General features: G+C 43.8%; 1 protein-coding gene across 1 annotated transcript in view; it reads left to right on the top strand.

Annotated features, from left to right (window-relative positions):
- ccdc80 (coiled-coil domain containing 80) overlaps positions 1-14,850 on the top strand; it is a 48,966-nt gene that overhangs the window by 15,284 nt on the left and 18,832 nt on the right. The window contains exons 5-6 of the mRNA XM_015965687.3: positions 4,022-4,178; positions 14,674-14,810. Coding sequence (XP_015821173.1) covers positions 4,022-4,178; positions 14,674-14,810 — 294 coding nt within the window. The remainder of the gene's footprint in view (positions 1-4,021; positions 4,179-14,673; positions 14,811-14,850) is intronic.

Here is a 14,850-nt window from a genome sequence, read left to right as displayed (position 1 = left end):
TTGAGTTCAGAATGTGAGGCCTTCAGATCATAATAAGCCTTCCTGCCCTCAGTTGATTTCTCCAGATTGGTCTGTGCAAAAGAAAATGCTGCAGGCAGATGGTTCTTCAGGTCCTGCAAATACTGCTCGCTATTGTAAGCTGGAGTGGCAGTGGACTAAACTGACTGGTACAGCAGGTGAAGTGGCAGGGTAATCTGTCTACCCGTCATCATTTCTTGAGTACACGCCGATGTGGGGTCAATTTTAACACAACCCTTTAGTGTGAACAGGCGGTAGTTAGTCATCAGTAGATCTGGGCGCTCTCGGAGCGTGATACCCAAAGACCATTTCCAGAGGCTACATCACTATCGCTCTGCCCCCTTGGGTCTGGTGGTGCTCTAGAGGTATCCAGAAGCCCTGGATTGTGATATTGACCTGCAGATCCACCCCTTAACACCCAACCTTGGCCAAAACCAGGACCTGGGGTCTGGGGAGCTTCAAGAGTTCTCCAGAAGTTCCGTATTGTGGTCTTGACTTGTAGATCCAGTTCTGAACACTCAACTTGGGCCCAAACTCAGGACCTGAGGTCTTTGGGTCTTCCCAAAGTCTCCAGACCATTTGCTAGGCTCAGTGGACATGCTGAGTTGGGGTGAGATAAGGATAAGGTGACTGTTGACAAGAGTTGATGTGTCTATGGCGCGGCAAAGCTTGTTCGCCCTGGGTCGCGACGCTAGGCAGAAGAGGCACTGAGCTGTGAGGACCAACTTGCAACTTTATTTAGGCCCGAGCATAGACGCTGCCAAGGCCTATTGTATTAGCTCTGAAAATTATTTGGTTTTTTGGGGGTGTTAACATATCGAGAAATTCATCAAATGATGCCACTATGTTAGTCTGGCAAGCCAGACTAAGTAAATGTATTATTTAGTCTGGCAATGCTCCATTGGCGACTCTCGGTCGTGGGGCGGGTTCTACTGTTGTCTTTCAAACAGTCTCCACATGCTACTAGACAACGAACAACGTGACGTACTACCCACAATGGATGCTGGTAAACAAGGCAGTCCACTGTTGAAGAAGGAAAAATCCTTTTTTCTAAGTAAATAACTTAAATGCATCTCTCTGCTCCTGATTCTAATAAAGCCCAAGTCCAAATAGTCCAACATTGATGTAAAACCCGTTTCAAATGAGCTGTCGCCCTCTGGTTTTATTCTGTTGCATTTTCTCGCCCACCAGAGGGATAGAGGGCTCTGATTGGTCCACAAAGCTGATAAAGCACTATTGGTCCATAGAGCAGATAGAGCTCTAAATATTTGAAACCCCTATAGAGAGCTGTGATTGGCTAGCCAGAATTCTGCTAGCAGCTGTGGAGGTTCCAATGGAGCGTTCCCAGTACAAACTTTGCAAACCCTAACCCATTTTCTCACTCCTCACTGTTGTCTCATAACTCACCATTGTCTCAAACCTCACTGTTGTCTCACACCTCACTGTTGTCCCACACCTCACTATTGTCTCACACCTCACTGTTGTCTCACACCTCACTCTTGTGTTACACCTCACTGTTGTCTCACACCTCACTGTTGTCTCAGACCTCACTATTGTGTTTACACATCACGGTTGTCTCACACCTCACTCTTGTGTTACACCTCACTGTTGTCTCACACCTCACTATTGTGTTTACACCTCACGGTTGTCTCACACCTCACTCTTGTGTTACACCTCACTATTGTCTCACACCTCACTATTGTCTCACACCTCACTGTTGTCTCACACCTCACTCTTGTGTTACACCTCGCTGTTGTCTCACACCTCACTATTGTGTTTACACCTCATGGTTGTCTCACACCTCACTATTGTCTCACACCTCACTCTTGTGTTACACCTCACTGTTGTCTCACACCTCACTATTGTGTTTACACCTCACTATTGTCTCACACCTCACTCTTGTGTTACACCTCACTGTTGTCTCACACCTCACTGTTGTCTCATAGCTCACTCTTGTGTTACACCTCACGGTTGTCTCACACCTCACTATTGTCTCACACCTCACTGTTGTCTCACACCTCAGTCTTGTGTTACACCTCACTGTTGTCTCACATCTCACTGTTGTCTCACACCTCACTGTAATCTCACACCTCACTCTTGTGTTACATCTCACTGTTGTCTCATACCTCACTATTGTCTCAAACCTCACTATTGTTTTACACCTCACTATTGTCTCACACCTCACTATTGTGTCACACCTCACTGTTGTCTCACACCTCACTCTTGTGTTACACATCACTATTGTCTCACACCTCACTGGTGTCTCACATCTCACTGTTGTCTCACACCTCACTGTTGTCTCACACCTCACTCTTGTGTTACACCTCACTGTTGTCTCACATATCACTGTTGTCTCACACCTCACTGTTGTCTCACACCTCACTCTTGTGTTACATCTCACTGTTGTCTCACACCTCACTCTTGTGTTATATCTCACTGTTGTCTCACACCTCACTATTGTCTCAAACCTCACTCTTGTGTTACACCTCACTAGTGTCTCACACCTCACTATTGTGTTACACCTCACTGTTGTCTCACACCTCACTGTTTTCTCACATCTCACTGTGGTCTCACACCTCACTGTTGTCTCACACCTTACTTCTTCTGTCACACCTCACTGTTGTCTCACACCTCACTGTTGTGTTACACCTCACTGTTGTCTCACAGCTCACTATTGTGTCACACCTCACTATTGTGTTACACCTCACTATTGTCTCACACCTCACTATTGTGTTACACCTCACTATTGACTCACACCTCACTATTGTGTTACACCTCACTATTGTCTCACACCTCTCTGCTGTCTCACACCTCACTATTGTGTTACACCTCACTATTGACTCACACCTCACTATTGTGTTACACCTCACTATTGACTCACACCTCACTAGTGTCTCACACCTCACTATTGTCTCACACCTCACTTTTGTGTTACACTTCACTATTGTCTTACACCTAACTGCTGTCTCAAATCTCACTGTTGTCTCACACCTCACTATTGTCTCACACCTCACTATTTGTCACACCTCACTGTTGTCTCACACCTCACTCTTGTGATATACCTCACTAGTGTCTCACACCTCACTATTGTGTTGCACCTCAATGTTGTCTCACACCTCATTCTTGTGTTACACCTCACTATTGCCTCACACCTCACTGTTGTCTCACACCTCACTCTTGTGTTACACCTCACTGTTGTCTCACATCTCACTATTGTCTCACACCTCACTGTTGTCTCACACCTCACTATTGTCTCACACCTCACTATTGTGTCACACCTCACTGTTGTGTCACACCTCACTGTTGTCTCACACCTCACTCTTGTGTTACACCTCACTGTTGTCTCACACCTCACTGTTGTCTTACCCCTCACTGTTGTCTCACACCTCACTATTGTGTTACACCTCACTATTGTCTCACACCTCACTGTTGTCTGACACCTCACTATTGTCTCACACCTCACTATTGTGTTACACCTTATTATCTCACACCTCACTCTTGTCTCACACCTCACTATTGTGTTACACCTTATTGTCTCACACCTCACTTTTGTCTCACTCCTCACTCTTGTCTCACATCTCACTGCTGTCTCACACCTCACTATTGTGTCACACCTCACTGCTGTCTCACACCTCACTCTTGTGTTACACCTCACTGTTGTCTCACACCTCACTGTTGTCTCACATCTCACTGTTGTCTCACACCTCACTGTTGTCTGACACCTCACTATTGTGTCACACCTCACTGTTGTCTCACACCTCACTGTTGTGTTACACCTCACTATTGTCTCACACCTCACTCTTGTGTTACACCTCACTGTTGTCTCACACCTCACTATTGTCTCACAGCTCACTATTGTGTCACACCTCACTATTGTCTCACACCTCACTATTGTGTCACACCTCACAGCTGTGTCACTGCAAATCTACAGGTTTCTATAGAAGCTTTTTCGCAGCATTTTGGTGACGTGTTTCATCTATCCTCCATACCTTTGTCCTTCCAGCTAATTACATCCCTCACTGAGGACAACACCATGTACGTCCAGCAGAAGGATGAGTATCTGGAATCAGTGTGTGAGATGGCCATAAGGAAGGTTTCTATCATCACCATCTTTGGCTCCTTGACCAACTCCACCATGAAGATCGATCACTACCAGATCGGTGAGCACAAAGGCCATGTTCATAGTGGGGGCATTTATGTAGGAAAATATGAAATCATTGTGGCATTTCCAGAATAATAGCTAAGATTTACCCTTACCCTTTTCTGAATCAAGACCATGGTCTCAGATTTAGAGGAGCTGATTCTCATCCCAGCTGCTTCACACTCGGCTGTGAACCGCTCTAGGGAAAGCTGAAAATCACGTTCTGATGAAGCCAACAGGACCACATCATCTGCAAAAAGCAGAGACCTGATCCTCAGGCCACCAAAACGGATGCCCTCCACACCTTGGCTGCACCTAGAAATCCTGTCCATAAAGGTTATGAACAGAGTCGGTGACAAAGGGCAGCCTTGGCCGAGTCCAACTCTCACTGGGAACGAGCCCGACTTACTGCCGGCAATGCGGGCCAAGCTCTGACACCGGTCATCCAGGGACCTAACAGCCCATATCAGAGGGCCTGGTACCCCATACTCCCGGAGTACCCCCTACAAGGCCCCCCGAGGGACGCGGTCAAACGCCTTCTCCAAATCCACAAAACACATGTAGACTGGTTGTGCGAACTTGCCACCCGGGCCACATTCCGCTTGGCCCGCCGGTACCCATCAGCTGCCTCTGGACTCCTACAGGCCAAAAAGACCTGATAGGACTCTTTGTTGAGCTTGACGTTGGATAATAATATTATGTTTTAGTCCAGCAGGTCTTTGTGGGAGGCTATATAGACTCTTTGTCCTGAAGCAGTGACACAGTTGATCTCATGATGTTCACTCCTTCATCACACCTTTTTACACCTATAGTACAAAACGTACATTTTTCTGTTTAAATAACATTGTGTACCCCTAACACACACACATACGCGCGCGCACACACGCACGCACGCACACACACACACACACACACACAGTTAGTGTTACTAATGCTAGTGAGCTCGGCCATGTTGTAAGCACATATCTTCCTTGTCGTCATTTATTTTATAACCCTGCTGCATGGCCCAGTTGGTTTCCGGTCCAGGAGAGGCCCTGGTTTAATGATCTCTGCAGGAAACCTGACTCATCGCTCCGTCATTCTGACTCCTATCAGCAGCGTATGTTTCACACATCTGTTTCTGATGTACTTCTGTGCTTCTAGATTTCCCCAGTATTCCAGGTCCGATTCATCAACCAACAAGTTGCTCCCGAGTGCAGCCACAGCTGCAGCTCACCACTCCCCATGAACATGGGTCAAATGCAGAGATGTAATTTCACCCGTGTGTGACGATGACTATGGGACTTTACTTTGTGCAGCAGAGAGTGGAATAGTCAACCACCACATTTACTACTCTGTGGTTTGATGCACACATCCATGGAGGGAGGAGTGATTGCATGCTTTTCCTCTTAGCTAGCAGGTCCTTTTTAGACTGGTCATCCATCCAGGTCTCAGCAGATTAAAGATCAAGTCACCCCAAATGAACTTTTTTTGCTGATAAACTGTATAAATGAGTGTCTAATAGTGCTGTTGACATTTGTAGTCATTATTTCGGGATTTTAATATATCTTATTTCAAACTGAACTATCAACGTGACACCCTCTTCAGGTTGAACCTCTGCACTAGAGGAACCTTGTGATGCTAGCCGGTTCCTCCATGTGTCAGCAGTTGGTGTCAGTCATTGCCGAAGACCCGCCCCCCTGGTCTGCCAGGTGTCACCTGCTTGTGAAGCATTTTTTCAAACAGGAATGTGGGTGGAGTAAAACTCTGGTAGGGAGTGACTTACTCTTTCAGTAAGTTTTCCTGATTACTCGTGTTTGCTGCTGAATCTGCAATCTGTGGGTCTGGGGCCACTCATGGCCCTTTTAGACCCTCTGAAGTGTGTCCTCTTAATTTTGACCCGACCCGACAGGAACCTGGTTGGTGTTATTATTTACATGGAATTAGGAAAGCATTGTTTAGCAGTTTTACCATCCATATTTAGTATTGGTGCATGGCACTCAGTGTAACATACAGCGCGGAGAATCAGGATTTGACAGGTATTTCAAAGCTGACTATCAGAACATTGAAGCATACAAGTGGAGTCGTAATAGAAAAAGTGAAATGACACAGGGGATAAGTACTGAACACACCCTAGTTTGTAGGAAAGCCTTTGTTGGGGATTACAGCTTCTAGACGCCTCTTGTATGGAGACACCAGTCGTCTGCATTGCTCAGAAGTGATTCTGGCCCATTCTTCCACACAAACACTCTTTAAATCTTGAAGGTTCCTTGGGCCTCTTTTATGAGCTTTGATCTTCAGTTCTCTCCTTAGATTTTGTATGGGATTTAGGTCAGGTGATTGACTGGGTCATTCAAGCAATTTGATTTTCTTTCTTTGAAACTAATTCCCTGGTTCCTTGGCTTTGTGTTTGGGATCATTGTCTTGCAGAAATGTCCACCCTCTTCATTTTCAGCTTTCTGGTAGATGGCAGTGTATTTTTATCCTGAATGTTCCGGTACATTTCTCCATTTGTCCTGCCTTCAATAATATGATGACTTCCAGTACCTTAATGATGCTTTCACCCCCTAACTTAACTGTTGGTATGGTGTTCTTGGTGAATGTCAGTCCCATTTCCTCTCCAAATATGGTGTGTGGAATGACATTTTGGTACAGTCCCCCAGTAATCCACAGATTGTTTCACAAACTTTATTATTTGGACCCCACAGACAGGAGTCTTTTGTGGAGCACCTGATCGGTAAATGGCCTGTATTTAATATAGCACCTTCTAGAGTCCTGGAACCCTCCAAGGCACTTTACAACACAATCAGTCATTCACCCATTCACACTCTGGTGGGGCTGAGCTATGATGTAGCCCCAGCTGCCCTGGGGCGCACTGACAGAGGTGAGTCTGCCGAACACAGGCACCACCGGTCCCTCCGACCACCACCAGGCAAGGTAGGTTAAGTGTCTTGCCCAAGGACACAATGACAACGACAGACTGATTTGGGCTCAGGCCTCCATTTATGAGCGAGCACTTTTCAATTCAATTAAATTCAAGTTTATTTATATAGCGCCAAATCAGGACCAGAGTCATGTAATTTCTTAGTAAATATTCTATTTGGTGAGAGATAATGTTATTATCAGGAGAGGGAGAATGTTTAAATGGTTAGCAACAGAGTTATCTGTTCTAGTCTTGTTAGATCTCAGTGCTGCCTTTGACACGGTTGATCACAATGTTCTTTTAGAAAGACTTGAACATGTTGTAGGGATCAAAGGAACAGCGCTAGGCTGGTTTAAATCCTACCTGTCTGACAGATTTCATTTTGTAAATGTACATGACTAATCTTCATACTCCAGGGTTACTTGTGGAGTACCACAGGGTTCAGTGCTTGGATCAATTCTTTTTACTATATATATGCTCCCAATTGGTAAAATCATTAGACATCATGGGATAAACTTTCACTGTTATGCTGACGATACTCAGTTATATTTATCCATTAACCCTGATGAATCTAATCGGTTAGTTAGATTACAGGCTTGTCTTGAGGACATACAATTTATCCTAGTGAATCTATAATTAAACGGGTAAACTAGTAGTAGCACATTCAATGTCAAGGAAAGCAAAAAGTTATTATCAGGAGAGGGAGAATGTTTAAGTGGTTAGCAGCAGTGTGCTAGCCGATGGCCCCCTCCATGAGGCCACCACAGCTCAGCAGAACATCATTGTAGCTTCTTCTGGGGAGAAAAACACTTAGAGAAAAAATAAAGTTAACAGCTGAAATTGCAGGAAATAATACAGTTAAAGGGCAGATTGTAGAAGAAAGTAGTCAAGTGTGAAAAGTGGTCAGTGTATCCTCCAGCAGTCTAAGCCTATAGCAGCATAACTACAGAAATAACTCTGGATAACCTAGCCTTTTTAGATGGAGGCATGTTGGAGGCAGGGCAAGGGAGAGCCGTTTTTACTGACTGTACACTCCACCTCCCTCTACTCCCCCACTTGTCCAGATCTAGGCTAACATCAGATTTTAACCATAGGCCCTATCAAATAAAAATGTTTTAAGCCCAGTCTTAAATGTAGACAAGGTGTCTATCTCAACTCCTGTGCCACCGTCACTCCATAAACAACTGCTACACAACTGCCCCACCTCCTCCCCCTTGTTGCCTGCATGCTGTGTTCACGTGCAACAACAGTGGAGGCTTTTGTGGACTTTAGGAAGCACACAGCCCCCTCCCCCATAACCCTGTCTGACACTTCCATCACGATGGTGGACTCATGTCGCTTCCTGGGCACCACCATCACCCAGGACCTCAAGTGGGAGCCCACCATCACCTCCCATTATAAAAAGGCCCAGCAGATGATGAACGTCCTGAGGCAGCTGAAGAAATTCAACCTCAGAATCAGTACATTCGATTAGGCAGTTCTACACCGCAGTCATCGAGTCCATCCTCGCCTCTTCAATCACCGTGTGGTACGCTGGAGCCACCATCAGGGACAACTGCAGAGTGTTGCATGCTCTGCTGAGACGGTGATTGGCTGCAAACTCCCTTTTAAACAGGACCTGTACACCTCCAGGACATTGAGGTGTGCAGATCAGATCACAGCAGACACATGTCACCCTGGACGCAGTCACTTCGACTCGCTCCCGAAGAAAAAACTCTTTGTGATAAACTATTTTTAGACGTAGTGCTCATGCGACATCTTTTCAAGTTACTTTTTTCCCCAGAACTTATTAAACCAATGTAAATTGCTTGTTATTGTGTAAGGAAGATGCATTTTACTGGTGCACAATGTGCTAATCCAGGTGCTGTGGAGGAAAACAGAAACCAGCAAAGACACAAAGGAAGAGACGGTCCAAACTTTGGGATGAAAAGTGCAACTACGGGTAGATTAGCTAATGCTAGCGGGTAGCCGACTCACGATCAAGCGGAGTTACGAAAAACATGATGGTTGAGAATCTAAGAACATCAAACCTCTACAAGCGGAAAAAAGGGTACCACTTTACAATAAGGCTCCCCTTATGAATGGCTAATAAATAGTTTATAAATGTGTTATTAATCTATAATCTTTATTAATAATGAATAACATTTATTAATCTTTTATAAAGCATTATAGATTGATTAATAACACATTCATAAACAATTTATTAGCCATTTATAAGGGGGGCCTTATTGTAAAGTGGTACCAAAAAAAAGTCTCAATCATCCTGTTACTTATTAGCTGTCTGCAGCGCTATGCAGCACAACCGCAGACGTCCGATTGCTGATTCGAGTCTGCTTCATACACCTCTGCCGAAGTATGGCAAGCCACTGTAGCATTTAATTCACAAATGTGTCTATCTTGAAACATTTTTTAAAACATATTATTGCTAACCTGTACATAATAGTATAGTTACATTTTTAGTAGTAGAAATAAACATGAGCGTTTCCAGTACCACTGAACATGTTCATGAAGTACATTAAATTCCACTGATCATAGTTTAACTGTGGCTACATTTATATATGTTCTTTTGACTAAGATGAGTGATATTAATACAAACCTAAAATGTTACTGAGATGTAGGTACAATTTTTTCTAAAAATATCCAACTGTAAATATCAGATGGGAAACAGGGAACTACACAACACGAATTTAATACACATTATAGGGAGCCTAAGTCACGCCCATCTACTTCTGGACCAATGGGGCCAACAACACTATTTTCTTATGTCCCATGGATTTCACATATGATGTTCGTGAATTTTAAAGATGCATTTTAATACCAAGAACGCACTTATTTTTGAACGGGAGGAAATGTTATTTTAGGTTCTGTGTAAAAACAAGTCCAGGACTACAAATGTGCTTCACAAAAGTGACATCATCGAATCAGACATGGAGAAGAACAGAGGGAAAATGGCTGGAAGTTCAGCAAACTACAAATCCTTCCTTCAGGAGGACAGAAACACCATAAATCTGGTCATGTGGTAAGCAGCAGCTACGCTAGAGGAGTGATTATGTGGTGATGTCACATATGCAACGTACCAACGTCTGATTTGTAGTCATGCTAACAACAAACTTTTACAAGCTGATAAATCTGAAAGTATGTGACTGGCGTGGTCAAACTCCCATCATTAGTTTTCATTTAAATAGAAGTACAACATATGTATGATCCAGGGTCTAAGGCAAAGTGGATTAGAAAATAACTCCTTTTCACTTGCTTTCTTTTTTTTCGTTCTTCGTGATGTGTGATGTTGCTGACGCCTCTCCATGCACCACAAGCATTGTTCTGCCCCAGCGGTTTCTCCAGCTTCTTCCTGTAGATGTCTTTAGCCCATCTGATTTTCTATTTAAGGTCCCTCTGGACCCGTCTCTGCTCCTCTTTGTCTCCTGCCATAAAAGCTTTTGTCCCATCGTTCAGCAAGATTTCAGCTCAGGGGTCAACCAGGGTTTATTATTCTACCTGGGTTCAGGCTTCTGATAGATGAGATTGTGATCTGAGCGGCCGAGTGGAGTGCGTTTTTAGCATTAGGATACAGCAGGTCAATAGTCCTGTTGTCTCTGGTGTGGAACTTCACTTACTGTGTAAAAGCTGGGAGGGTGGAAGAGAGTGAGGCGTGATTCAAATCCCCGCTGATGAGAATGAGCGCGGCTGGATGGGCCGTCTGCAGCTTCTCCACAGAACTTTGGAGCCGCTCACATGCAGCGACCGCGTCGGCCATGTACACATTTACACATTCACATTATTACAAATTATATCAATTTCATTCATAGACAATCTCACCAAATCCATAGTTTTATAAGAAGTTGAAATTTTCAGTAGGAATGCAGAAAAGCGCTCTGGCAGCAGAGACAAGACCAAGAGCCTTCAGGATATAAGGAGCAGGAGAGAAGAAACAGTCGTCTGCACCCTCTAAGAAGCAGAAGAAGGAAAAAAAAACTTAAATGTTTAGATGTCTTTGCATGAATTCAATACTCGAGTTGACAAATGGTGGCATTTTTTTGTTAAATGGCTCACTTAGAAAAACCCTCACTAATAAAAATGCTGATGTGTCAAATAACTATTTTCCAAGTAGTAGCTAAGGTTTTCATCAAATGTCTAAATGCAGTGATTGGTTTTACATCTCATAATGGTTGTTCTATACGTTGGTTTACCTGATACCAGCTGGTTAAATAAGTTTAGACTAGGGCTGCAACAACGAATCGATAAATTCGATGAAAATCGATTACTAAAAGCGTTGGCAACGAATTGCGTCATCGATTCATTGTGTCGCACAACTCTTCCAAAAGCGCCCCGCCTTCCCGCCCGCCGTTGCGCGCAGACCAGAGCAAGTCAGATCAGCGCGAGGGAGAGCCGCAGATCAGCGCGAGGGAGAGCCGCAGATCAGCACGAGGGGGAGCCGGCAGATCAGGGCAAGGGAGAGCCGGCAGATCAGCTCGAGGGAGAGCCGCAGATCAGCGTGAGGGAGAGCCGGTACCGGCAGATCAGCGTGAGGGAGAGCCGGCAGACTTGCGCTGCTGCGAACCGGTTCCACATTGTTGCACAGCGATCCAGGCAGCTGCTTCCAGCGCACGGTCCATTCTCAAAGTGGCGCAACCAAAAAACTATAATTAGCATACGATCGTTCATGTCCGCACATGTTCTCTATTTTCTGTCTTATTTGTGCCTGAAGCTCGCTACTGCGGAGCTCATCACCTGTGCTGTGGTGATGTCACCTCACTGACGCAGCATCGAAAACGCGCTCTGCGCTTTTCGGTCAAGAGATCCCTTTGATCTGCTCAAAAGTAACTGATGAGGTGAAAAAGTAAGAATCCAGGCAACAGATTTTCTGGAGAATTAAGAGGAGATGCAGGAAGATGAGAGACAGACAGGACAGGAAAATAGTTAAATAAAAACAAGAAAACAAAACAAAGTGTTGAAAAGTAAAATGTAGGTAGATTTATCTCCACTACACGTTTTTACCAGTAAAAAACAATAAGTTCTACACATGTCATATTTATACATCTGATACAATTCAGATCACCTTCAAAACTCAGTCACACACCCAGGGCCGTTTCAAGACATTTTGGGGGCCAAGGCAAAATGCCCCCCCCCCCCAAATAACTGGGCTCCCCAGAAGCCTCTGTGTAATTCATGCCCTCTCCAGTAGTGTTAGTTATATGGTGTTTATAAAAGCCCCTCAGACATTACTGACATGTTCTAATATTATCAGATGAAAAACTAAATTATCAGACATGCTGTCTCATCTGCTTCTTTTATAAACTTGCAAAAAGTAACAAAACCATTTGAAAGCCACTGTGGATTCTCTGAAAGTTTCCATGGAGTGTGTGACAACTTATTTTTTCATTGATTCTATCGTCTAATCTCACAGCTGAAACAAGCATCCTTAATAATCTGTGCACAGGAAGCTTACCGATGCTGTAGTAAAACAAAAAGTATAATAATTTATTATTAATAAAACCTTGTTGCAGCACTAAAGCAGAAAAATTAGATTTTGCATTAAATATGCAAAATATTTACATATGAGTTGTTTTAGAGCCCTTTTATTGGCAGAATCTGATATTAATTTAGTTCTTACAAAAAATGGGTCCCAACATGGTTTGTGTGGCATTGCCTTAGTGTGATGTCATAGGCACAGATCACCTGTCCTCTTGTTTGGAAATGGAAATATGGTCACCCTATATTAAACAAACTGTCCACCCGGGCTTTTGCACTGCACAGAGACGCTTCGCTGCCTACGACTGAACGTCAGTTGAGAGTCAGTCTCATGCAGACTGACCAATGAAGAGAGTTAAGAGTATGAGTTAAGACCCCCTCCTCATTGGTCAGTCCACACGAGGTGGGTCAAAGGTTACTCTGGGCGGGTTACGTGTTGTCAGGCATTCAAGTATTGAGTATATTTACTGCATATTACAGTAAAATATTCTGTATGTGACCACATTATGGTGATCCTTGGGTCGTGATGATGGAGCCCTTGAATATTATTGCCCAGGGTACAACAAAGTGTTAATCTGGCCCTGGTTCCGCCGTCACATTCCCGCAGAAACTGGTTGATCACACCGGGGCCAGACTACTAGCATGTGGCTTTACAGCCACAATGTCCTCAGAAGCAAAAACGCTTTTCAAAGGGAGGGAGGAGTCCTAACTGTTGCTGCAGGCGTGTTGTGTGAGAGTGCAGTTATATACTGGTTAATATATTTTTGGGTTCAGTTGCTTTCATGTGGCCTAATGTGAGTCTATTTGGGATCATTGGAATGATCAGCAGCATTTCTTGATGTGAATTTATGGCAGTTGCCCAGGGCATCATCGCAAGGAGGATGGCATTCATTTACTTTTGTTTTATTTGGTATTTTTTCAGTCATTTTTGGAAATAGTGATCAATTTTGATTAATTCACAGCCTATGTTTAATTACATTTAAAATAAATGTCAACAGATGAGATCAAACAAAACAGATGAGAATTGCCCTTAAGCTGTTTAACTTGGACCAAGCATTTTAGGTCACAGATAGATGTAGCTTAGGGTCTCTGTCTATACACCTTATAAGACAATTTAGGTGATGGCATGATGTTTTTCTGCTATTGAACTGTTTTCTAATAATGTTGTGTTAAATAAAGTGAAGGAAGGAGAGAAATAACATTTCCCTAGCAGTTTTTAAAAATTTCCCCATGTAATCCGATTAATCGATTAATCGTGTCGAGACCCCATCTGATTAATCGATTTTCCAAATAATCGTTTGTTGCAGCCCTAGTTTAGACATTCTAAGAAAGTTCATTTTTATACACTGGTTAGGGTTAGGTTTTTATACACTGTCCAGAAAAAATGACTGCAAAAAGTTATTTAACCCTAATTGGTGCAATGAGTTGCTTCTCGTTTCTTAAACAACCATCTTAGAAAACATCTAAGGATATGGCAGAAACCACTAACACTGAGAACTGTCCAGACTGGTCCAGGGAGAATGAGACGTCATGGCCAGACCTTAACCCCATTGAGAATCTTTGGGAGGTGCTGGAGAAGACTGTGCGTCGGTCAGACCCCACTGTCATCAATGTGAGATCTTGGTGAAACATCAAAGCAACACGGGATGAAAATAAATATTGTGACATTCCAGATGTTTATTGAAACAATTAGCATAGGGAACGTGTGCCGTAATCAAAGCTAAAGGGCCCAACCAAATACTGAAGTGTGTGACCATTTCTTTGTGTGGTGAAGCTTTTTGGCCTGGGCGGTGTGTGTTGGGCAAAATGCTGCAGCAGCAGAAGTATCTCATCACATTTAATGGGATTTAGCTGATTTTAGGACCTCATAGATGCACCAAACAATTTTCATCAAGAGAAATTTGGTAAAAACTCCCATTAAACACCTTTCAGCACATTGCTGTAGATTATTTACCACCAGTCTCAAAGTCAAAAAGACTTGCTTGAAGATGATTCACCTCACATCGAAAAGGCTTCTTCCATTCTGATCCTGGGCTCAGGCTGTAGTTGAAGAGCAGGACTACTGTTTTACAGGTGTTATTGGTACTGGTACCACCTGGGGTGAATGCTCATTGTGGAATCTGACGTTCTTTTCTTCTCTCAGAGAACGACAAACCTATGAAGGGTCTTCGTCAGGAAGACCTGATGAACCAAGACCTGATCATGGATCTGAGAAAACGGTTTGGGATGACCTACGAGGAGTTCTACATGGTCCTGACAGACATCGACATGAGAGTCAAGGTGGGCCTGGCTCCATGCGAAGCCTAATCAAACAGAATAT

This window comes from Nothobranchius furzeri, chromosome 14 (assembly GCF_043380555.1).
Source record: "Nothobranchius furzeri strain GRZ-AD chromosome 14, NfurGRZ-RIMD1, whole genome shotgun sequence".
NCBI lineage: Eukaryota > Metazoa > Chordata > Actinopteri > Cyprinodontiformes > Nothobranchiidae > Nothobranchius > Nothobranchius furzeri.
This window is presented reverse-complemented; position numbering and strand designations above follow the sequence as displayed.